General features: G+C 49.0%; 1 protein-coding gene across 1 annotated transcript in view; it reads left to right on the top strand.

Annotated features, from left to right (window-relative positions):
• PODXL2 (podocalyxin like 2) overlaps positions 1 to 22,567 on the top strand; it is a 32,314-nt gene extending 9,747 nt beyond the window's left edge. Inside the window, exons 2-8 of the mRNA XM_068201947.1 lie at positions 487 to 780; positions 10,057 to 10,943; positions 11,964 to 12,038; positions 14,972 to 15,128; positions 15,975 to 16,036; positions 17,695 to 17,874; positions 18,209 to 22,567. Of these exons, the coding sequence (XP_068058048.1) occupies positions 487 to 780; positions 10,057 to 10,943; positions 11,964 to 12,038; positions 14,972 to 15,128; positions 15,975 to 16,036; positions 17,695 to 17,874; positions 18,209 to 18,418 (1,865 nt within the window). The 3' untranslated portion in view covers positions 18,419 to 22,567. The remainder of the gene's footprint in view (positions 1 to 486; positions 781 to 10,056; positions 10,944 to 11,963; positions 12,039 to 14,971; positions 15,129 to 15,974; positions 16,037 to 17,694; positions 17,875 to 18,208) is intronic.
• The last annotated feature ends 1,602 nt before the right edge of the window (positions 22,568 to 24,169 follow it).

Raw genomic sequence — 24,169 nt, 5'->3', positions numbered from 1 at the left:
AAAATAGATTTTCACCCTACAGATTTAAAACATAATTAATGCTGGTTGTAAATAATATTGGTTTGAATCAGCCTCCCTGCATATAATATAGCTGTAGATCAGGACAGTCTGATAGAAACTGTCATTGTTTTCACAAGGCCAGAGTTTCATGGCTGAGGTATATGACATTCCACCTCCTTTCCAGGATGGCTGATTAACAAGGCACCTCATCCTTTAACAGAGGCAAAAACACCTCAGAGAGGGTGAATCATCACCCCAGAAAGAGGTGCCCCAGGCTGGATGATTGCTTGGCACTGACTCCCCCTGGATGTGAATGCTCCTCTGCATGCTTGTGGATGTTTCCCAAAATACCCTAATTTTCCTCATCAGCTGAGAGCACAGCCTGTCTTCAGGGCAGGTTGGTTTGGCAGGAATAGACTTCAAGGGCAAGACAAGCCCAGTGGGTGTCATTCCTCTCTCTGATGTGTGTTTTCTGTCATTTTACAGGGACCTTGTGCCTCTGCTTTGCCTCCTCGGAGGACCCAACTGCCGATGGCCTCACATCAACTTCCCTGCTGGAATTTGCTATGATGTCCCACCTGGAGGCCATGAATTCCCATGAGCAAACGAGATCGGAGGCTGCAGAGCCAGATCTTGCCCCTGGCTCTCTGCATGCTGCTCCAGGGTCAGGCTTTGCTAGTGAGGAGAATGAGGAGTCCAAGATCTTGCAGCCCCCACAGTACTTCTGGGAAGATGGGGGAGAGCTCAACGACTCCAGCCTGGACTTGGGACCAGCAACAGGTAAGTTCTTTTTACCCCATTCTTCCTCCCACTCTGCAAGGACTCTGGGGAAGTTTCAGGATGTAGGGATCTATCTTCCTGCTTTGACACATCTCTTGCTAGGAGGGCCTGAGATTAAATGTCAGCTCTATTTTCTCACCTCAGTGCCTGATGTGTCCCCAATGAACCCTGAGCAAGCACAGGCTTTAGAAACCAAGTTACAGCTGAGCTTTTATTCCTGAGCTGCTATGAGCTGGGAAAAGCACTGCCTCCATCTAATTTCCCATTGCCTCATGCCCTCCTTTCATTTTCTCCCCTTTATGCTCTCTTCTCTCTTGTTTTTTTTTTTCTGTTGCTGTCTATTAAGCACAACTTTAAGGTCTCAAGAGCCTGACTGAGAGATCAAGGCCATCTTAGCGTTTGAGTCAGAACTGAGTTCCCTGGGTCAAATTCTGGATTCCTCACTCTGTGACTTCAGTGGGGACTTGGTCCAAGAGAAAACAGCAGGTTTTGTCCCTTGGGCAGCTGTCCTGTTGCCTACCCTGTCCTGCTACTTCCTGAGAGATCATGACCAAAATGGGTTTCGTTGGCCTTTGAGTTCACTTTCCTCTCTGGAGTGTTTCTCTGAGACCACCGAGTCCCCTCAGTCGTCTCTCCCCAAGCCCCTCATTGGCTTTGAGATGCTCTCAGAGAGAGGAATGAGAGGAAGAAGGAGGTGCATTGCAGGGTTTCCAGTAGTTTAGGAGATTATTTCACATGCTTCTGCTCTTAAGTGTCATGTGGGGCGTGTATTAAGTGTTACCCAAGGGCCAGGCTTCAGCCTTATCCCTCCTCCCTTATGCAGTATCGCTCTCAGCAGATCTGACTGAGTTCTGCAATTAGAAAGCACAAGTCTTGTTTTACCTCCTCCCCTATTTCTGTGACCTTAAAAAACACCTGTGCTCACACAGGGCTGAGAGCTGCTGCAGAGCTGTGGCTTGGGTTGTACCTGGGGCACAATGCACGCTATGTGGGGCAAGGGCCATCCCAGCTTAGGTCTCCAAAGCCCTTTGCTCACTGACAGTGCTGCTAAACCTGTCTGGCTGTGCTCTGGCTGCCCTGGGGCACTTGCAGGCCTGGCCGTGGGGCAGCTGTGCTGTGCAGCAGTGCTGGGGGTGGATGGAGCCGTTGTTGGGATGTGCTGTTGGGATGGCGCCGTTGGGACGGCGCCGTTGTTGGGATGGAGCCGTTGGGATGGTGCTGTTCCTGCTGCGCATCCCTGGGACACGCTCTGGCTCAGCTGCTCTCGCGCGCTGGCAGCGCTCAGCGACGCTTTTCTTGGTGTGCCAGCAGGCACCTGCATGTCCTCACAGATCGGGACGTGACTTGGAGAACAGCATGTGCTTGTGCATTGAGAGCGGGATGACTGGGTACTGAACCCAGCCTTGCCTCTTGCACGTGCCTCGCCCCATTTGCATGCAGAACACGCTGCTCTCTCCTTCCGTTCTCGCCTGCAGTTCTTTCCTCCAGGAGCAGATGTGCTCTTTCAGCTGTCCTTTATGCATACCTTGCCCTATCCGCTGCCCAGCTAACCACTGCTCTGCTTCCAAGTGCTGTTTCTTCCCCTGACAGTTGCTGTGTCCAGAGCTCATGTCTCAATGGCATTTCAGAGCCTTGGTTAATAGAACAGTTTGAATTATTCAAGAGCTGGGAGCACATTTCTACTTAAAATTTAATTAGAAACCTGCTGTGTGTCATTTTACAATAAAGGATATTGTAATAGCATCCCTAAATTGGGCAGTCTTCTCCTGTCATGCAAAGCCTCTGTATGAGAGATGCACCCAACTGATGGAACTTACATGCTGCATGTGTGGCAGTTGCCATGTGATACACTGTGGATCTGTGTGATGACATCTGTTAGGTTATTTTCCATGTATAAACCCATTAAACAGTTTTAAACAGCTGCTCTTTAAGGAAAAAAAGTTTGTAGTGTAAGTTTTCCTTATGTGAGATTTCATTCAGTGAAGAGTAGCCCAGCATAGTTGGTAGCTCTGTCCCAGGCACACACTTGGAAACACTGCCTCAGTCAAGGCACAGAACAGGATTGTTGTACTCCTAAAGAGAGGAAGTTACCTGCTATGAAAGGAGACCTGTGCTGGCTTCTTTTTGTCTTTATACAAAGATATTGGGCCTGAACTGGTGGGGGTCTTGCAGATAGGCCATATCTCCTGCTATTCAAAAGCTGTATTAGTTATTTCCATCTCTTCTTTTTTTTTTATATCCGTCTGAACTCTGTGTGGGGAGACTCCCCTGCCTTTTTGTGACTTCAAGGCTGCAAGAGCTAAAAAGCAATAACAATCTGCAGCTGCTGCTTTTTTTTTTTTTTTATGTTAAGTGCAAAAAAACATCCTTTAAAAATATTTATAGAAAACATTTCTAGGGCCACCTGTTAGTCCATTAGAAAGTGAGAACAAACTCCCAGTGGCAGAGCACAACTCAGCCTAGGGCTCTGGTTCTCCTGAATAATGTGCTACAGAAGAGTGATTCTATATTGACATCAGTGAGCACCAACCTTTGGAAGGGCCCTGACATTTGTCTCAGTCTGTCTGAGGGTGCACAGAAGTGTGCACTTGCATGTGTGTCACCCCATGCACAGCTGCTCTCCAGTGGAGCCACATGTGGAGGAGATGGATTAGGTCTGATGGCAATTTGGATGCTTTATCCTTATGGAAACAAGTAGTGTGATTTGTACTGCAGCTAAAAGGCAAGTCAGTGGAGCTGTAAACTTGTTACTTCTGCATCCCTTCAGGCTTCCAGGGAACCCAGAAGCTTCTGGTTATAGTTTGGGTTTGGCTGCTTTGCTTCACCTTTGGTAGCAAAATGGCCTGAGCCACAGATCAGCTCAGTGGACCTGCAGAGTCTTGTGTCTGGCTCTTCCTATCCTCCTTTCCTTTCGTCCCATTTCTCCATCTTGTTTTGCCTGGAGGCTTCCAGTCCCCTGTGTTTCCTGCTGCTACACAGATGTCCTTGGCAGCAGGTAAAACATCTCATCCAGCTTTAGGGCTAGAAGATGGGAGTCAATAGGGTTGTAGGTCTCTTTGAATCCCTTGTTTCTGGTGAAGGAGTTACATGGTGGTGTATCCACCCTGGAGTTCTCCCTGTTTGCAGCTCAGTGTTCTCCTTTGGCCCGGTCAGGATGCACTGCCCCACATGTTCCTCTCTTCCAGTGAAGGCTCGAGTGTGAGGCAGCCTAATTATTAATTGTTGTGAAGTGTGGGCTCCTGAAAATGGACACAAGACTTGTGAATGTCTAGTGCATGAGGGCACTTAGTCCCTCTCCTCCCCTGCCCAACAGCTGAGTGCTCAAGGACTGGAGTGCATCATCCCATTTTCCAGTGTTACAGTGGGCTGGCATGAAGCTCACTTCATTACAGCCAGGGACTGCTATTTTAGCTCCAAGGTGGTTGAAGACCAAGGGATGACTGTACTGGGAGCTATCCAATCTAGTCTTATAGACTGGTGATTTCCTAGGACAGCATGTGGTGCTTTGTGGGATGGGGGAGGAAATTGTAATCTTTTAATTATTCATAGTAATTAGCAGAAGGGATTCCCAGGGGAGTTAGAGGAGGAATAGTGGGACAGACATATCAGAAAGACTAGATTCAAGAAAAAGTAAGTTTTCTGACCAGCTAATGGAATAAAATACCTTCCATCTTCTCTGATAGTAAGATTCAATTCTTTCCATGATGAATTACTTGCCTCTGGCAAGAGACATCCTGATATCTCTCAGCCTTACTGAAATCTACTGCCTCTTCATCCAGACTGACAGCAGATCTGCAGTTCTTAATACCATCTTCAAGCCAATCATTAATGAAATGAAGCACCTGGTAAAGACTGCCTCCATAAGCAGCTTAGTGCTGAGCAGCCGCCTGCCCTAGCTCGGCTCCTGGGATGCCTCTTGTTTATGCCCTGGTTTAGTGTACAGGGACAGGGGTGATCTATCCTGGGAAAAGCTAGCTCTGTGAAGACATTGCTGCCAAAGGCTGACCTGTGACAGAGGGTTTCTGTGGGCAGGGTTTTCCTTGACTGACTGTGTTTGGGTGAAGATGGCTTATTCTGCCTTTATTGCAGTCTATGTGCTGAGCTGGAATCAGGTATGAGGCTGTATGGGAACACCTGTAATCCTTGGTGCCAGGTCTGTACCTCAAGCAAATTCAACCGTAATGAGGTCTAATCACTTTGCTACTTTGGGTCTCTCTTTTGACTGTGATCTCTTTTGTGTGTGTGGACTTGTCTTGGAGTCACAGATAATAACCTCTCCTAGCTCTTCTGGAAGATTAGTATATTAGCCCCAACTGGCTTAATTCCAGCACCAGTAATTGTATTTTGCCTCCTTGAAATCCCCCTGTGGTTTCAATCAGCTGGAGTTTGACTTTTTTGCAGTAAGCCATACTGTTCTGTACTGCAAAAAAAGAGATCAGATGCAGTTTCAGGCCTGGCTGCATTTTCAGTAGAGTGCACCATATGATTCCCAAAGTTGGCAGATGTTTTAGTGTGAATGATGCTATGTGTTGTGATTGGAACCCAGGAATGGTCTTGTCTTTATTACAGTACCTTCTAGTTATCAGTAATTCAATCACTGGTTAACATGATCTTCCAGTTTAATCCAATAAACACCTTATGGTCAGGTTATGTGTACTAAAAACAATGAGGATCACCCTCTTCCTGAGTTGTCGTAGTTGCTTTAAACAGTTATTAGCAAATACAGGGTAGGGAACCTTGTAGGGCATTGACTGAGACCAGCTCTTCTGAATGACGGAGAAGCATCATTACAGAAATGTAATGAATTAAATGTCTGGCTGGGGAATTGTGCTTTGGTACAGTGCCATGTCTTGGTCCATCTGGTGTCAGGGAAGTTCTGGTATTGATTTTGAAGAAAGCAGGACATTGCCTGAATGGTGGCTTCTGCAGAAGTTTGAAGCTCATGTTCACCTCTCCCAGGGAAAATCATCTCCTCAGGCAAAGAAAATGGATCTGTGTGACCCAGGTCTGGGTCTGCTTGGAGATGCAAAGGGCAAGACTTGGAAAGGCTGTGAAAGATGGTTTATTTTAAAAATACTGCCTGAGGGGTTTTGTGAGAGAGCTTGGAAGGGAAAAGCTGGGTGATTGTGGGAGGAAGCTGGATGCTGCAATATGCATAATATCACCACTGATGGAAGCCATTAAGGGGTGAAGCTAAGGATGTGGTGGTAAAGAGGTGAGACAGAGGTGTGTAATTTCATATCGGTGAACCATCCTCCCAAGGGGATGGTGTGGCTGAGAAGCTCTGGGAGGGTACATGATGTATAGCTGTGTCTGCCTGCTACACTCCTCTGGTCCATCCCTGCTAGACTGTTTGCCAGAGGTGCTGGGACAGTTTCATCGTTCCAGTGGTTGGCTCTCCTGAGCTGTCCCCCCCTGTGATCAGGCTGGCTCCATTGTGGCTTGGCTGCTCTTGTTGTGGCGGGAAAGGGGCACGTGCCATATCTGTGTGTGGCCACACACTCCTCTTGTGCTCCAGCCTACTCCTGATCTTGGTGGGAGACAGGAGACCCTGTCAGGGAAGGAGCTGATGGTGTGTGCAGTTACTACCTTCTCTCTTCTCAGGCATCCTTGGGCTTGGCAGAGCTCTGCTTCCTCCCTGAAATTAGATGAGCTGATAAACGAGCCAGGCAAATCTGGCATTGCAGCCAGCTCCATAATACCTGTCTCCTTTAGCAGAAGACTCTGTCCCATTCCTGCAGCAGGAGCATAGGCTGCTGTGTCTCTCTGCCTCTCTGTTCTGTGGTTGCTGTTTCTCTCCACAGAAATGGTGAGAAGGGAAGTGGATGGCACTGGCACTGGAAGGTGGGAAGGTCTTCGAGTGCACTGCCATGTGCCCAGAGCATGGGAACCAGGTGCATTGGGTCTGCTGCAGGTAGAGGACAGCCAGGTGGGCCAGGGGGGTTGCGAACCACTTGCTGAAGGGGAACTCCTGAATGCTGGAAGAGATGCTAAAAATGAGAGTTGCTCTTTGAGTTCCCTTAGGGCTGGAGGGAATAGGAATCAATGGAAATGCTGAGAAGACTCTTCAAATGGGCAAGCTCTTAACTCTGCATTGCACAGATGAGTGACAGGCTAGCTTGTCTGGATGGAGGCTTGGGAAGAATATGCTGGGACCAGCTTAGGGGCTGAGATCATACCAGGGAGATGGACAGCATGCAAAACTTCCTTCAAATCAAAGAGCAGGGGTGTAAACGAAAAGAAATATGAGTGCCTTAAAGTGCCTTAAATCTGATCTTGAGAAGTTGGCAGATGCCCTTGTTAGTGAGACAGGAGGAGCTGATTCCAGACAGGAACTGTCTAGCTGAAGAGTCTGGAAGGAAGGATTGACTCATCGTAGTTGGCATCTGGATGTGGCACTTGGAGATATGGTTTAGGGATGATAATAATGCTGCTGGGTTGATGGTTGGACTAGATCTTGAAGGTCTCTTTCAACCTTGATGATTTTGTGATCCTTCCTGAACCTGGAAAGGGATTGAACGCCTTTGGTAACTGGGTTGTATAGAGAGATCCTTGTTTTGAGGAACACAATCCAGCATCCCTCTGCCTCAAGTTTCACTGTTCCCTACTTGAATCTGAGTAATATCCCTCTCAGGATTTGAGAGGAGTTGAGTTTCTACTCAGTGGGGTCTTATGAACCAGATGGAAGGATGTTCCCAGCTTAACATGCAGGGTAATGGGGAAACTGATGACAAGTGGGAATGTTAACCCAGTTAGTAGCAAGTGTGAGGATTCCTGTGTCTGCTTCTACCCTGTTGATTTGTTGGCCTAGAGAAGCAGCTCAGGTTTCAATCTTTGGCTGCCTTGTAAGATAGAAATCTGCTGGGAGAGAGTGGGATGGGTCCTAAACTTTCTTTGCCTGGAAGAGATGGCAGAGGCGGCAGTTCCTCTGAGATCTTTAGATCTTGTTGGTGGAAAGGCGGCACAGCTGCACCATGCGGGGCTTTCCCCCACGGGAGCCAACTAATCTGTGGCAGAGCACTCTAAGGAAAGGTTGAGTGTGTGACTTCAAAGGAGAGCTGACAGGCTGGGAGCATTTCTGGTCCCTTGGGAAGAACCTCATGCTGCTTTTTCATGGTTTGTTTTTTTGCTGTGCCCATCTGCCTGCCAGTTCATGCTCTGCTCCAGGTGGAAAGAAGAGCATGGAAGAGAGGAAGGTGTAAAGGACTTGAGAATATCTTAGAATGTCTTTCGGCAAAGGAGATGGCAGATTGGATCACTGATCCTTGAAAATAACATCTGACAGGGCCTTGTTTTAAAGGGCAACCCCCTCACTATTCACCACCAGCATGTCAGGGCAGAGGGGGTTCTTGGTGCAAACCCTGAGTTATCCCTGCAGCAGGAGGAGCAGCAGAGCCTTGGGATATGCACTAAGCTTTACTATCTGTCTGAAGACAGTCCCACTGAAACCTCCTCAATCCCATGGCCTGTGGCTGTTCCTGCCATCTATCCAGCAAGGCAGTGACCATGTCTGCAGACACTGGAATGTTACCTGTTGGAATGGGCCTTTGGGAAGACCAGTGCCAGGCAGTGGAGGAGAGGTGGGTTTTCTTTGGTCTCTGCTGCTACTAATTGTTCTTACCACCCTCCTTGGCCTGTGAGGAAGCATCACCAGCTTGCTGTTGGGAAGCAAAAGTCTTTTAATCCTCTGGGTCTTTGGGTGGGGTGTCAGCTGAGGGGTGCTCTCTAGCGAGACACAGCAGCAAAGCAACATGACTTCTGCCTGCCCTGGGCAGTGAATCCCAGTGGCCTCTTTGCAGACAGAACTGGGAGCCAGTCTCTACACCATGGAGGTCAGCAGCTGGGTTACACTCATCTTTGGACAACATCTGGGAGGGGCTGCTGACACCTTAAAGGGAATGAGCTGTGGGTTAAAAATGCCACTTGCCAGCTGAACAGGAGGATCTTTACACCTCCTGCTTGGGGTGGATGGAACAGTGTGTTTTGTGCTCAGGAGGGTTGGGCAGGAGTAGCATGGGCAGTCCTGATTGCCAGGGAATACCCAGGGCAGTGGGTGTGTATGCTGACATGGCCTCTCTGCCTGGGAGCTTGCACCCACTCTGGCAGCAGCGAGCGAGGGATTGGAGTCGGGGATACGTGGAGGTTTTTTGTGCAGATCTCTGTAAGGCATCCAGACAGCTGCTGCCCACTGTGCTCAGTGGAGCATCTGCTTTGGCAGGCAGGAGGAGACAGGGGAGCCTTGGGAATTTCAGACAGTCATTTACTTAATAACCATAGACAGAGCAGGGGGTAGATTTCTGGCTGTGAAGGGATCGTCTTCCTTCCCTTCTCAGTGAGAATGTGCTGTGCTTTCCTTGGGGAGAAAGGGAGTTAATTGGGATGCAGACTCCTGAAACAGAACTCCGTGGGTATGAGCAGTTTCTCAAGAAAGATGAAGGTTGATTTATGCTTGCTGGATTTGTGCCTGCCACCCTGAGCTAAACATATCTGATCTTAGAGATACGTTCCTTTTCCTGGGTCCCCATCTCCTTGTCAGCTTTCAGAAGAAACCCCAGCCTGCTCTGACCTTACATTTGTGAGCTGCATCTCCTTCAGCATCTGTTTGTCTAGCAACAACACTTCCCATTCGTGGTCAGAGCCACAGAACAGCAGAGGCTGTAGTTGGAGGGAGGGGAGTTAGATTCAGCTGCTGTAGCAAAGCAAAACTAATGCAGATGTTTGTGGGATGACTTTTCTGCTCTGAAGTGCTGTACAAACTAAAATTCTGCATTTCAAATATGCTCAGGTTGATTCAGGGTTTGGTGGTATTACTTAGCTGTGCCAGGAAGGAGGATTTGGTTTTCTGTGCTTTAGTTTCTCTTCTGTAGTATTTCCCATTTAGCTTGTGGCTGACTGCTGCTACCACCCCATATCTTTCTCAATCCCATCTGAAATGAATCTCTGGGTTCTAGCTGATTCCTAACACTCATAACCTCAAATTAAACATGCCAGGTGTCAAAACTGTTATTTATTACTGTCTGTGAAAGTGCCTATGGACAGACTAATGTGGAGAGAAAAATATGGAAATTAAGCCTTGGGAATATGGGTTCGATGGGATGGGTAGATGGAGAAGTGCACATATTGGATGGGATGGTTCTTTGCTGTGGCAGGCTACCTGCCCTTGGAGGGTCTCTGCCATTTGACCCCCACCTGTGGCTGGACGCGTAATGGGATATTCTCTGCCTCTCAGAGTTCTTAGTTCAGACATAACATGAAGTCTTTTGGATCTCTTTTTAGATTATACCTTTCCCGCTTCATCTCAGAAGGCATTGCTGAAACGAAATGGGACACAAGTAGACAACTGGGAAATGGCCACTGTCCAGCCACCAGCAGAATTTGTGGAGCCTGACTTACACACGCCTTTCTCCACACTAGAGGAAGAGGAGGGGCTGCTCCCTATTGACCACTCAAGAGGAGGAATGGAGAGTCTCCAGACTTCTGGACCAGAGGTTACATCTTCTGAACCAGTGGACCAAGAGGACTCCTTCTCCCTTCTGTTTTCCACAGCCTCTGCCAGGCCAGGTGTTGTGACTGAGGCAGCCTTAGGAGGGCAAGAAGAGGACTCTGTTTCTCCAGGCTTAGACCTTGGGAGCAGCATGGGACCAGGTCTTCTACCTGTGCCCTCTACTTTTTCTACTACTGTTGCTGCAAGATCTCCCATTGATTCGGAAGAACTCTTTGAGGTGACAACTGGAGACACTTGGGCTGTTGGGGGAGCAGATTCAGAGCTGACTGTGGCTACAACAGGAGCAGAGCTTGCAGAGACCACGGTGGAGGCTGGTGGGGAAGAGCATTCAGCCAGGGAGGAGGTGTCAGAGCCCACGGTGGGGTGGGAGATGCTGGAGCCCACGATGCTGAGTGAAACAGAGCAGACAGTGGAAACGCCTGTAGGGACACCCTCTCCTGCAAGCAGCTCCCCAGGCACCCAGACTCTTCCTGGTAGTGAGCAGCAGCCCTCTTCTGTGTCTCTGTGGGACAGAGCTGATGAGCCTGCGCTGGATCCTCTTTGGAATGACACCGAGTCAGCCACTGAGACTGCAGCAGCAGAGAGGAGCTCGTCACCCCAGGCTGGGGATGCCCGCATGGCCATGCTGCCAACGGAGCTGCCCTGGGACTCGGCACAGGTTGCACTGGGAGCAGGGGCTGGGCTGGGAGATTGCAGTGGGGATATTTGGGTACTTCACTCCTGGGGAGTGTTTAAGCCTGTCCCTGAGTCCGACTGCTGGAAGTATGTTTTTCTGTTCACCCAGTCAAAACTGAATTTTCAGGGAGAGTTATTCACAGCAGTTCTTAAGGGTCCATCCATCATCCTTGGTGAAAGTCCTGGCCCCTCACATCTTCCTAGATGCACAAAATCCAGCTTATGATAAACAGAAACTGAACATCTTTCTTCTGAGGCATGCACAGCAGAGAAAACTCCTTGTTTCCTCAGCCTGCATTATTGGAAGTGTCAGGACAAACATGGCCCCAAGGATTTCTGGAAGGGGAGTGAGAAGAAAGTGCTGTTTTTGCTACTGCTGCCTGCAGGGACCAGATGCGGAGCAGGTGGAGCAGAATACAGTTCTTTGTGAGGATATTGGTCTAGGAGAGCCTGTGGGAGAGGAGGGGTGAACTGCAGTTCCTGAATCCAGCAAACTGGCAGCTGGTTAAGAGAAGATATGTAGCAGGAGCTGACTGGTGAGAAAGTACCAAGCAAAGCTTTTAATTTTGCTTTCTGCCCCATGGTACTCAGGAGCCTGAGCAAGTGACTTAATCCTTCTGTGCATCCTATCCTGCTTGCAAAGTGCTGCCTTGTCTCACCAGTTTGTTTAAGGACCACAGAGGCTCCTGGTTAGGTTTTGTGTAAAGTGCTGATAAGGCTGCAGGCTGGAGAGTTTTCCACTGAGAACCTGTGTCCTCCTTGAGTCTAGATAGAGGAGGGAGGTCAAGCTGAGCTGTGGCAAGCTGGCAGAGTAACTTTGTCCCTGTTCTATGTTAGCACTGAAATTGTGATTGCTCCTTAGAACAGAGAGTTAAAGGACAATCACATCCTTTGAGAAGTGCTTCTGGGAGTATGGCACAGTGCCTTGCTCCTGTCCCTTGTGCTTTCAGCAGCAGAGTTACATTCACACCTGAACCCAGCTGTCTTTGTCTTGTCTCTCCAGGTGATCTGTAAAGACTGGAGCAACCTTGCGGGAAAGAACTATATCATCCTGAATATGTCGGATAACATTGACTGTGTAAGTCAGCCCAAAGAGATTTGATGGCACAGGGGCAATGGTGTTTAGGAATGTGAAGGCAGGCACAGCTCTTGCTGTCTGCTTTCACCACAAAGCATTTTAAAAGCACTAAATCTCAACATACAGAGGCTGTGAAGAGAAGGGGAGAAGGACAGAAATATTCCTGTTCTCCAAAAGGGAAAAAGAGTGGGTGGAGAGAGATGATTTTGCTCCAAGTCTAGCACATCTCAGTTCCTTATTGGATTTTTTACTAACTTCTGGCTGCCAGTCTGTGCCAGCCAGTACCTGGATTGTCATGAGACATGAGAGCTTTTAACATTGCACCTCTTACAGGATTGAATGCAGCTCTCCTTCCTTCCTTCTCTTCCTTTTCCTTCCATTCCTTCTAGCATATAGTAACAAACCTCCGATGGCTCAGAGGGATAGGGACTCCCATTTACACTGTGCATGGATAAGTATCAAGCAGTTATCACTAAATCTTCCTTAAGGGTCTCTTCTCCCAGCCCTCTTACCTTGTGTGTTATCTGTGTCTGTTAACCAGCCATGCTTTGCTAATCCAATGCCTGTCCATCCATCTCATAAAGCTGCAGTTAATTCATGAGACCAGAGTCTGTTGTGGATCCCTGATAAAAGGGCTTGTTCACTTCGGCTGGGCCTTTTATCAGGAACTTAAAAACCAGTTGTGAAAGGCCTGGGGTCAAGGTGACTTCCATCATTCTAAAAAATTATTATAAGCCTGACAACCTGAGACCAAAATGTTTCATTGAGGAATTGTGTTCTGGCCTTGTGCATCTACACTCCTGCTTTGTGGGGCTCCTGCTGTGGGCAGAGCCAGCTGGTTCTGTTACTGCAGGGTTGCTCTCTGGCACTGACCTCTTGCCACTGCTGATGAGTTTTTGGTTGATTTGCTTCGCTTTTTTTTAAAGGTGACCTTTTTGGGGACAGGAAAAATGGGGAAATTCCTATACACAGTAAGGCATGCCAGCTGCTCTAAGAATAGATGAAAAGTCAGTCTTTTTCCTCCTAATTTAGGCAAACCAGTGTGGAGGACTTTATGTATCTCTGCTACAGTTCACAATTGTAATGCAGAAAAGGAGTCCTTGAAAACCAGAGTCTTTCTGTCCTGTTTCCTTCATGTCCCCATCCCTCTCTCCACCATCTCTGTGGACTTTAATTACTAGTTAATTTTGTAATATGTAGTAAGTTCCTTTCTGTGGTCGCTTGTACTTGTGTTGTTTAAACCTCTGCAAGGAAAGAACTGAAAAGCAGATGTGCAGATGTCTTTTGATCAAATGATGTCTTTGCTGTTGAATCCTCAGTTCTGCCTTGCTGGAGGAAGATGGTGCCCTGGGATAGGCAGGACTGAACTGTTTTTCTACTTGATTTCATGTTTCAAAACATATTTCCCAGTGAATGATTTGTGCTGTACTACCCCTTATTCAAAGGGACATTTGTCAACATACATATTTAACATGAGCATCTCATCATTCCCTGCCTCCATTACTACTTTGCATGACTGAAGCTGGAATCAAGCTCTTCATCTTTCCACTGATGTTGATACAGTTTGTTTCCTACCCTTGGTAATTTGCTCAGTTTAGGCATCTCACCTACTGTCTGCCTGTCCCTTTTGTTTTTTGATTTCTGTATTGGAACTCTGGTGTTTGGGTTTCTGGGGTTTTGAGGGAGAACCTGTGTTGCAAGTGCTGTAGTTTAAATTAGTGTGAGTATTCTTTGCATATTTCAATGTTTTGGTGCCATGATCTGGTGTGTATCGAGTCCCACTGAAAAGCTGAGGGACAAGGAGGGTGCTTAGCTCCTTCCAGAATGTTGCACTTTGAGCTTCAATACACTTCATGGCACCAGGCTTTTACCTGCTGCAGGGATCATGTCTGTATTTCTGTGTTAAGCTGGAAGCCTGTTTGTCTTCCCAGTGGGCTCTAGGTAAGGGAATCACTTCAGTCTCTCTCTGGGCAAATCTCCCACTCAACATACCTGGAAAGTTTGCCCAAGTGAGGACTGCAGGATCTCACCCAGCAGTGCTACCTGGCTATGCATCGGGAGGTGACCTCCACCTTGGCACAGGTGCATTCAGGCTCCTTCACTGCTTCCTCCTCTCCACCATGGAGAATTGATCAGTGCTCTGCAACCTCTGCTTTCCCCATCACCAGAAACACCTCGCTTCTGTCCTCCTGCTCCTGGCTCAGCTGCTCCCCTTTCCTCTGCATCCCCCAAATGAGGGCCTCAGACTGGCAGTGGGACCATGAGCTGGAGCTGCAGCTGAGTATCATGGTGCTGCATCACAGTGCTGCTTCCTGACGCAGCTCCTCCTGCCTCCCCATACCAAAACCCATACTTTCATGAGAGGAGGCAGTGCCAGGCTCTTGTGATTCAGGCTCCAGTCATCGATGTCCAATTAGGCCATTTTTGGCACAGGCCTGTGCCTGCCCTGAGCGCTTCAAATTGCCATGGCAACAAGACTCTCCATTTTATTAATCATCTATGTGGCCTTCAGGTTGGCATGGCAACTGGAGATGAGAATAGAAACACAGGAGTGAGAAAGCAGCAAAGGCGCCTGCTGAGGGATGGCTGGAGCACGTCAGGCTGAGCGGCACCTGCTGACCCAGCGCTGGCTGTGGGCGGGAGCCTGGCTGCTTCCTTCTCACCTTACACCACAGTGCTGCTTCAAGATCCCTGTGTGCCAGGAGAGCTGGGCTAGGTGTGGAGCATATGGCAGCCACAGGAGCTGAGGAGGAAGGTTGGTGCATCAGGAGATGTTTGTGGCTCCAGCCTGGGGCACTGTGCAGCAGAGTGTTGCACCAGGTTTAACACTGCTGGCTTTTGGGCACGTGTGAGGTCTCAGCTGTACCAGCCCTGCAGTGCTACAGCTGCCTTGTCCCTACCATGCGCTCACCAAGGTTCCTTTCCTGTGGCAGGAGGAATTTCGGTTGGAGAGGGGTCCCCAGCTGTTGGCACTGGTGGAGGATGCCTTCTCCAGGCAGGCAGAGGGGCTGCAGGACCGCTGGCTCATCTCTCTGAGCAAACCCAATGAGAATGACAAGCACTTGCTAATGACACTGGCAGGGGAACAGGGTAAGTGCTGGCAGAAGGAGCCTTCCTGTGATGGGGACTGTATTTAAGGGGCTCCCAAATGGAGGTACACAGCCATGTTGGAAGAAGCTTTTGCTTTCCAAACCATTTTAATCCCACCAGTTCTCAGTGTTCACTGGACTTGAGGGATGGAGAGGGATTGAGAACATCTTTCTTCACATCTGCCTTCTGGGTTGTCCCTCACTGCTTGCACAAAGCACTGAACTTTACATTTCAGCGCTTTGCTGCCTCCCTGGATTGCCTTTTCCTGAGAATCTGTCAGGTTTCTCCTTATGTACTCCCCATCATGGTAGGATATGACAGCCTGCTCTTGGTTCACTTCCTAACCTATCAATTCTGAAGTCCTGTCTGAACTAGGATGGTCCTCATAGTGCCCTCCTTCATCCCCAAAGAAACAAAAGCTGGACTGGAACATTTTACCATCTCTTTATTCCTGTTTTCATACAGGGGTCCTTTTCCTGCCTGCTTACTGACAGAGGTTTCTAAAGTTGACATTATGACCTCTATGACCTCTGTGAACCTGTCTCCATGACTTTCTGAGTGCTGCTGCTCACTCCCAGAGCAGATACGGATCCTGAGAGCTTCTGTGGTGGTGGGGAGGATACCTAGGTTGCTCTGATATTAGTTCATCCTTGGATTTTTTTACTCCTTTAAAGAGTATTTGGAGGTGCCCTTGTCTGTGATCCTGTGTTCTTTCAGCCTCCTGACATAAAACACCAATGAACAAAAGTGTTTCCCTGCCTCCATCCTGTTGGGGATTTTATACTGATGAATACATCTGACTAACCTGAGCTGAGAGCAGCACTGATCTCTTCCTCTACTTTACAGGCGTTATCCCTTCAAAAGATGTTCTCATGGCACTGGGGGATGTTAAGAGGAGCTTAGCTGAGGTAAGAGCCTGTCTGCCTGCATCCATTTGTTAAGACCGGTCATACAATTAAAATAAGCAACTTGAAAACTAGGAGCATATCTCAGGCTAGCCAAGTCCTGAACCCACAGAGGGCAAACAGATGAGTCAGATGCTTGGCAAACTCCCTTCTCCCCTCACTGGTAGTGGCCAGACCATCAAATGTCTGTTCCTTTTAAAAGAGTAACTATGGGTTTTTCCCTCCCTGCTTTTCTGGCTTGATTGTGAGACTGCTTTTCACACATTAATTTTGTTGGGATTCTCAGTGTCACCCCTTCCATACTATTGTCCAACGCAGTGTGGGTGCTGCAGACCCCCCTGCTCACCCTCCAGCTGTTTTACATACATTGGCTTCTCTTGACATGTTCACACACCTTCTACAATTCTAGGGTCTGCATTCCACTCTTTAAACAACTGCCTCCACAAGGGCAGGCAGAGGACGTGGGTCAATGGTTGTCAGACTCCTCTGCCATTTGCCTCTAGGCCTCACATATTCCCTTCTAACTCTGGGCAGCTTGGAAAAGGATAGAGATGAGGACAAATCAGTCCCACGATCTCTGGCTTTGCCCCTTTGTCCTACAGGGTATGTAGGCACTGAAGACCTGATTCTGCTTGAGTTCTTTGTGCCGACCAGTGGATTAATTTTGCTGATTTTAGCAGCAGGATTGAGCCACTGCCTTGCTGGCTGTCTGCTCTCAGGTTTTCCCCTGACCCAACAAACTGGTGCAGTAAGACAAAGCAAATTAACTGCTCAGTGGTGTATTGATTGGCTTACACCAGTGAAAGTGCAAAAAGCCAACCCTGCAACCCTGTAGAAATTGTGTGACTGAAGTATCAGCAGCTAGAACTGTCCAGAAAGAAGGATTTGTGTGGATGCAAGGTTTAACTTTGCAACTGTCGCCCCATGTTGATATGAGTTCTACCAGAGCCTCCTTGCCCCAAGCCTCTGGCTCTCTGGCTCTGTCAGTAATGAAACTCTGCTCAAATTGCTGCCCTTGCACAAGTATGAGATTGCAACAAGGAGGGAGGATATTCTCTTACGCCCATCACACTTACTACTGAATTGATACATAACCTGTTTCAAATCTGCCAAGTCACTGGGACCAATGCTGGGCTGTTTGCTGACAGCCATGGGGGGCCAGTTTCTCAGGGAGCTATCCCTAAGCTTTCAGACTCAGCGGGCTGCTCTCTACTTTCAAGACCTTGTAAAGACCACTATGCCCTCTTAGGACCTGAGCTTTAATGGAAACCTATTTATTAGGGTTACATTCTCTGCAAAGCAGTTACCAAAGCCTCAGCACCCATCAGGGGTCGATAGTTTGTCTTGGGGACTCTCAGTCTTGGACAGTTTCTCCCAAGAAAACCTCCTTGTTGTACACAAAGGTACACACCTTGTGCAGGTGAGCAAAATAAAATTGTGCCTGCTGTCATTTGCTGATGTGTCAGTTTTCATGGAAAATGGTGTTATGTATAGTTATGAGCTTTTAGTAATGTAAGACGGTGTACAACCTGAGTCTCCAACCCTGGCTTTTACTTCCTCTGCCCACATTCGTGGTCCTGTACTTGGACCCTAGAAAGTCTGAACAGGATTCTATCTGCCTGCAGGTCAGGACTTTTAGTGTACTGCTTCCTTCCTTCCAGATTGGTATCCAGAACTACTCGACCACCACAAGCTGCCAGTCGCACCCTAACCAGACGCGCAGTGATTATGGGAAGCTCTTTGTGGTGTTGGTGATCATCGGCTCCATCTGTGCCATCATCATTGTCCTGGGGCTCATCTACAACTGCTGGCAGAGGCGCCTACCCAAGATGAAGAACATGGTGAGCACTGGATGGGTGGAGAAGGTGGCCAGACTCTTAGCCCTTGGGATGGAGGAGATTGGAAAGTTAAGAGGGCAATTGTTTTCCCCAGTTATGGGACATAGCTGGATACACTGCTGGAGCAGCAGTGGAGTTCATTCAGGTGTAAGAGAGATGCAAATGTGCTTAGGACAGCTCATTTCCACTGTGAGGGTTGGGCTGGGAATGAATCTACATCTTCGCACTGACTCTGCAAAGGTCTCGGTGACCCTCATAGCCTGGTCTGATTGTGCTTCTCAGCAGCATTAAGACCTGTCCCCCTTTGTCTCCCTTTGTGTCCTCTCGTCCCTGGCAGTCGCACGGCGAGGAGCTGCGCTTTGTTGAGAACGGCTGCCATGACAACCCCACTTTGGACGTGGCCAGCGACAGCCAGTCGGAAATGCAGGAGAAAAAGCCGAGCGTGAATGGTGGAAACACCATCAATGGCCCCGACAGCTGGGATGTCCTGATCAATAAGCAGACGAGCGAGGATGTGGATGTGTTTGAGGAAGACACGCATCTTTAGAAAAAGAAAGGAGGGAACCACCCTCTTAAACACACTTGTTTTTCTCCTATCTTGACTGATGGACCATGGGATCGGGTGGCTTCTCAGGAACTTCTTAAAACCTTTGAACAAGTCTTTGGGCAAGTTTTCCCTATGGAAGTCCTGAGCCTGCATCTGAGGCTTGGAGCCAGGAGGATCATGGAACAGAGGGAAGCGGGAGGGGTGGGTTTATAGATCTCTGTGTGTGTGTTCCTATCAGTAGCACCAATGCTTTCATCACCTTTAAACGCACTTACTGTAGCTCTGTGGTAGTGGCTGAGAGTGTCTGGATTGAAGAAACAAGCTGGTGGGCCTGCCTGCCACCAAGAGTCCAGATTTGGGGAGTAAATTTACTTTCCAAATACTGACCTTGAGACCACATTCAGTCCATGCAGGTGCAGTAAAACCTGTGCATTCTGGATGGAGGGGAGCCAACATTCTGTCAATGTCCTGGGCAGAGTTTGCATTCCCCATGTGAAAACAGGTTTTTTAGTGCTCTAGCATTCAGCTACTAATTGTATGAGAGCTGATGTTTACATTTGGGGAAAACACCCTTCCCACCACTCCCTGCTGTCATTTCATTTCACCTCTGGTACCACAAACAGCCCCACTCCTTTTTTCAGCTCCACAACTCCAAGGTGAACTTGCAGAGTTTGAGCACTTTACCCTTGCTTGGCTGATTGCAGAGGATTCAGTGCCATGGTGCAGCATTTTAGCTGGAAATGTGCTTTAGGTTGGAACATTTCTCAAAAATGGTGTTTACATGCCTCTTTCACAATAGCTGGGGAAATCAGCAGGAAAATATCCTTTGTCTTGTGTAAGTTTTAAACTTGCTGGCCTTTTCCACTCCAGTTCTATTTTACAGGTTAATTTGGTTTCAGTTGGTCATTTTGCAGTAAATATAAAGACTGTGTGAAACTTTTTAAATAGGGAAACAACTAATGTTCTCATCCTTTTGTTTAAATTTCAGCATCTTTCCCTGAGGGAAGGGTGGAAGTGTTTAATATCCCATAGGTATAATTCGGGGTAACATCTTTAAAATCACTGCATTTAAACAATGGAAGAGCCAGTTCTGATGAGATGAGAATTGGATGTAAGAGCTCCCCAGTGAATGTTTCTCAGGCATGCCTCAGGCAACTTTGAGGCTCCAGCTCCCTGAAGACGTGTGCTAAAGGCACGTGAATATGTGTCATTGTTCTCTGAGCCCTGCCTAAACTACTGTCAAGCCTGAAATCCCAGAACATTTGTTTCTTCTGTCATTGGGGATTGAAGGACTTGCTTCAGTCAGAGGCACCAGTACTTCTCTCCCTAGTGGTGGTGACCTGCATGCTTGCTTCCTGCGAGATGCAGCTTCACACTTAGTCTTGAAGGGAACCTTTGTACATAGAGGCCCCAGATGTGCAGCCTGTAAATCTAACACTGTATGCATAGAGACTTCTAGCATGTTTCTCTCTGGTGGGTGTGCCTCAAGTCAAGGTGCAAGAGTCTGTTGCAGTTTGTGTAGCGCTTTGCCTGCAAACTGAATCACAGATCACCTCGATGTAGGACCACTCTGATACCAGTTTATTAGGGATTCAAGAAAGGTGATAACCATTGGTTTCTTATCCAGATTCCAATTTTCAGTGGTTTTAACCTGCCTCCATATCTTTCCTGGTGTTATGTAGGACACAGTGATCGTCAGCTCCTTTTGTACCTTGGTAGGGTTGCAGAGATGCTCAGAGTTCCTTCTCCTGCCCCAGCAGTTGGTAGTGGGGGACAATCCAAGTATGCAGACAGCCATACATGGCCCTCTCTGACCACCCCTCACTGGTGGCTCCTGCTGAGTTTGATGGGTCTGTGCAGTAAAACTACACAGGTCCATTGGTTGTGTTGAAGGCGCTTTGGAGCTCACAGGATTAAATGCAAATTGTTGTTATGGTGAGTAAATTAAAGCATGGAGTTAAAATTTGAGGTTTTATAGCACTTAGCATAATGGGGCCTGGCATGCCTGTGGCCTTTAGGCAGCTGCACCGTGTAAACCTTTCCAAGTCCAATAATCCTCATCAAATATGTTTTTAATGCCCAGTGGCTGTTAAAAAGATAATGCAATGCCACCAATCAGATGTGAATCATTTCACCCACAAATCGCTTCTTTGGTGCATATCCCTGCAGAGCTACTTTGCTGCCCTGTTTTCTCTCCACTATCCTAACTCAGAGAAACAACAAGGCACTGATAAAGCAATGCTTCTGGCTGGGCTCAGCACCTCCCAATCTCGTGTAAAGTCTTCAAACTTTAAAGAAACCAAGGGGGCTATGTGGGTTCAGTAATCAGCTAGCAAGTTCTCCTAATTTGCTCTTCTGGCCTCTCATGGCCTGGACGATTTTCCAGAGATGCTGTTCTCGGTCTGGAATATCCAGGTAATCTGAGAGACACTTGAAGGGTGGCTGTTGTGAGGCTGAGGACAATTTTCTGCTGTCTCTGACAGGGTGCACCTGGCTGTATGATCCCAGTTTAGCTTCAGTAATCACCTGGTTGATAGAATTTCACTTTAGTCTGGTGACACTTTTTATCCTTTTACAGTTTGTTTTTTCTCTGTATCATTTTTTTTGCACTAGGCTGATCTTGTCAAGTCGATTGCACTGTTGTCCCTCTCCTGCCAGCCCTGCAGAGATGGGTCATCTCCGGGGACCTGCAGGCTGGGAAGCACTGTAGAGAGGCTGTTGGTAGCCCACTTTACTCTGTCCAGTGCTTGCATTTCCAGCTCTGCACACGGAGGATGTAAAGAGGAAGAAAACCTTTGTCTTAGCATTTGTAACAGGAAGCTTTTCTATCATCCTAATGTAGTTAAACTTCTTTTTAATAAAAACTGTGAAAGCTGGACTTCTCAGAGCAGTGTGCCAGGTGACAGAGCAGATGCAGGAGACAAAGCAATTCCTGGAAAACTTTCTTGGACATTACCATAATTCCATCTAATGTTTGGTCGCACTGACACCTGGTGGCAGTTGGGAGTTGGAAACAAAAAATTAAAAAAAAAAAAAAGAACTTTTCCCTTAACTTTGGGTATTTGTTTCCTGTGACTTACCTAGGATAACCTGCTTTATTCACGAGGGGCTGGAGGACTCGACTGTGAGCAGAGGGACTTTTACCAGGTATGTCAAGGATGTTTTGTGTGAGGACATCCTTGTCTGCAAAGTATTGAGATGGGACATTCCCTGGAGTCACCAGTATAGAGGCCCTGGGTAGCAACACAGGGTCTCAGCTCCATCTTCCTGCTTTGTCTGCCACTTGCTCCCTCTGCTCCATGGGACCACAGCTGGAATGCAGGGACTCTGCCTTGAAATGGAGGTGGTTCTTCAGAGAGAGTGAGGAGCCTTCATCAGGTGCTGTGTGAGGAGTGCAGTGCCTCGGGGAACACCGGCGATAGCATCGTCTGGATGCACGGCCAAGAGCAGAGTGGCTCTCCATCTCTGTGGGATCATGGCCAGGTGTGATCTGGGATGGCCCTGCTGCAGAATACTCCATGGTGTCACCCAGAGATCTGGAACTGTGCCTGTAACATGGAGTCTAACATGTCCTAGGACTCTACATCCTGCACGCCGCCTTGGGGTATGTAGGGTGGAAAGAAACGATGAGGAGTGACCCAGTAATTGTGCTGGCTAATGAAGGATGTAATGCAGCTTGAGAATACAGTTCAAGAGACACTTTAAGGATCCCTCTGGCAGAGGATATGGTGTGAAATGAAGGTACATTATCCTAAGGACTATTGCAGCGTGACCGTAGAGCATTGCAGTGGGGTCCTACTGCAGCGACTGCCATCAGCAACTTGTCTGTTCCCATCTGCCTTTGCAGCCATGCAGGAGCACATCTATCCTTCACAGCAGGTTTGGGACAGCTCCAACAGTCAGACACAACAAGCACCTTCATCTGTGCTGGCTCATGAGAGCCTCATGTGCTCATCTAAGCTGACAGCCAGGCTTTGGGCCGTTCTCAACACCTTCATTCCTGCTGGACACAAACTGCAAGCCCTGGCCACTGCTCGGGATTGCTGCCGGAGAACACTTAGAAACACTTGTGTCTGGCCCTGGAAATAGCAGGGTTGTGGTTTTGTTTTCTTTGCAATAAAACACACCTCCTGGGTGTCTGAACACTGACCTGAGTGCAGTGCTTTGCTTGGTTAGATCTGCCTGAATTCATGTCTGCTGCATCTTGTAGTGCAGTATTGGCCAGGGTTTCTCTGCCAGGATGGGGGTTGTCAGCCTGGCTCCCCTTCCCCACAGTACACTCCTTAATTCTCCCATCGCAGATTTCTGTGGAAGCCCTGAGCCATGCCAGGTGCCCAGGCTGTGGAATCAGGCTTCCCCCATGGAGTACTCTACCCCTCCAGTACCCACAGGACCAGCCCGGGACACCTTTTGTGCTAGAGTGGCTTAGCACAAGCCTCTGTTCCACAGCAGAGTCCCTGCCTGTGTGCCCTGTGCCACGTGTGTCCCATGCAGCTCTCCACCATCCCACACTTGCTCCAGACCTAGACCCCTACAGAGTCACAGAATTATTAGGGTTGGGAGGAACCTCTGGAGATCATCCAGCCCAGCCCCCTGCCAAGGCAGGGTCACCCAGAGCAGGTGACACAGGAACACGTCCAGGTAATGCTTGAATGTCCCCCGAGACTCCATGCCCTCCCTGGGCAGCTGTTCCAGGACTCTGCCACCCTCAGCCTAAGGAAATTCTCATGTTGAGGTGGAACTTCTTGTGTTTTGGTTTATGGCCTTTGCTCCTCGTCCTGTCGCTGGGCACCACCAAAAAGAGTCTGGCACCATCCTCTTGGCACCTGCCTTTGAACGGATTAATGAGACCCCCTACTGTCGCCACTGCACGCAGAGAGAGCCCTGCCACATGTCCCAGACCCCATCCCAGCCATGTTCTGGGCCAGCTCCCCTCCTCAGGTGTGCTCCAGCCCGGTTCCCCCGGTTTGTTCAGGGCAGCTTCCCTTTTCCCGAGCCCCGGTTCCAGCCCGGTTCCAGCCCGGTTTGTTCAGGGCAGTTCCCCTTTTCCCGAGCCCCGGTTCCAGCCCGGTTTGTTCAGGGCAGTTCCCCTTTTCCCGAGCCCCGGTTCCAGCCCGGTTCCAGCCCGGTTTGTTCAGGGCAGTTCCCCTTTTCCCGAGCCCCGGTTCCAGCCCGATTCCCCCGGTTTGTTCAGGGCAGATCCCCTTTTCCCGAGCCCCGGTTCCAGCCCGGTTTGTTCAGGGCAGTTCCCCTTTTCCCGAGCCCCGGTTCCAGCCCGGTTCCAGCCCGGTTTGTTCAGGGCAGTTCCCCTTTTCCCGAGCCCCGGTTCCAGCCCGGTTCCAGCCCGGTTTGTTCAGGGCAGTTCCCCTTTTCCCGAGCCCCGGTTCCAGCCCGGTTTGTTCAGGGCAGTTCCCCTTTTCCCGAGCCCCGGTTCCAGCCCGGTTTGTTCAGGGCAGTTCCCCTTTTCCCGAGCCCCGGTTCCAGCCCGGTTTGTTCAGGGCAGTTCCCCTTTTCCCGAGCCCCGGTTCCAGCCCGGTTTGTTCAGGGCAGTTCCCCTTTTCCCGAGCCCCGGTTCCAGCCCGGTTCCAGCCCGGTTTGTTCAGGGCAGTTCCCCTTTTCCCGAGCCCCGGTTCCAGCCCGGTTTGTTCAGGGCAGTTCCCCTTTTCCCGAGCCCCGGCCCGCGTGTCCGCACGCAGCGCGGCCGGCAGTTGTTCCTCCGGGCCGCAGGGGGCGCTGCGCTGGGCCGGCGCT

Source organism: Anomalospiza imberbis, chromosome 11 (genome assembly GCF_031753505.1).
Source record: "Anomalospiza imberbis isolate Cuckoo-Finch-1a 21T00152 chromosome 11, ASM3175350v1, whole genome shotgun sequence".
Taxonomy (NCBI): domain Eukaryota; kingdom Metazoa; phylum Chordata; class Aves; order Passeriformes; family Viduidae; genus Anomalospiza; species Anomalospiza imberbis.
The sequence above is the reverse complement of the archived record's forward strand: the minus strand, read 5'-3'. Positions and strand labels throughout refer to the sequence as shown.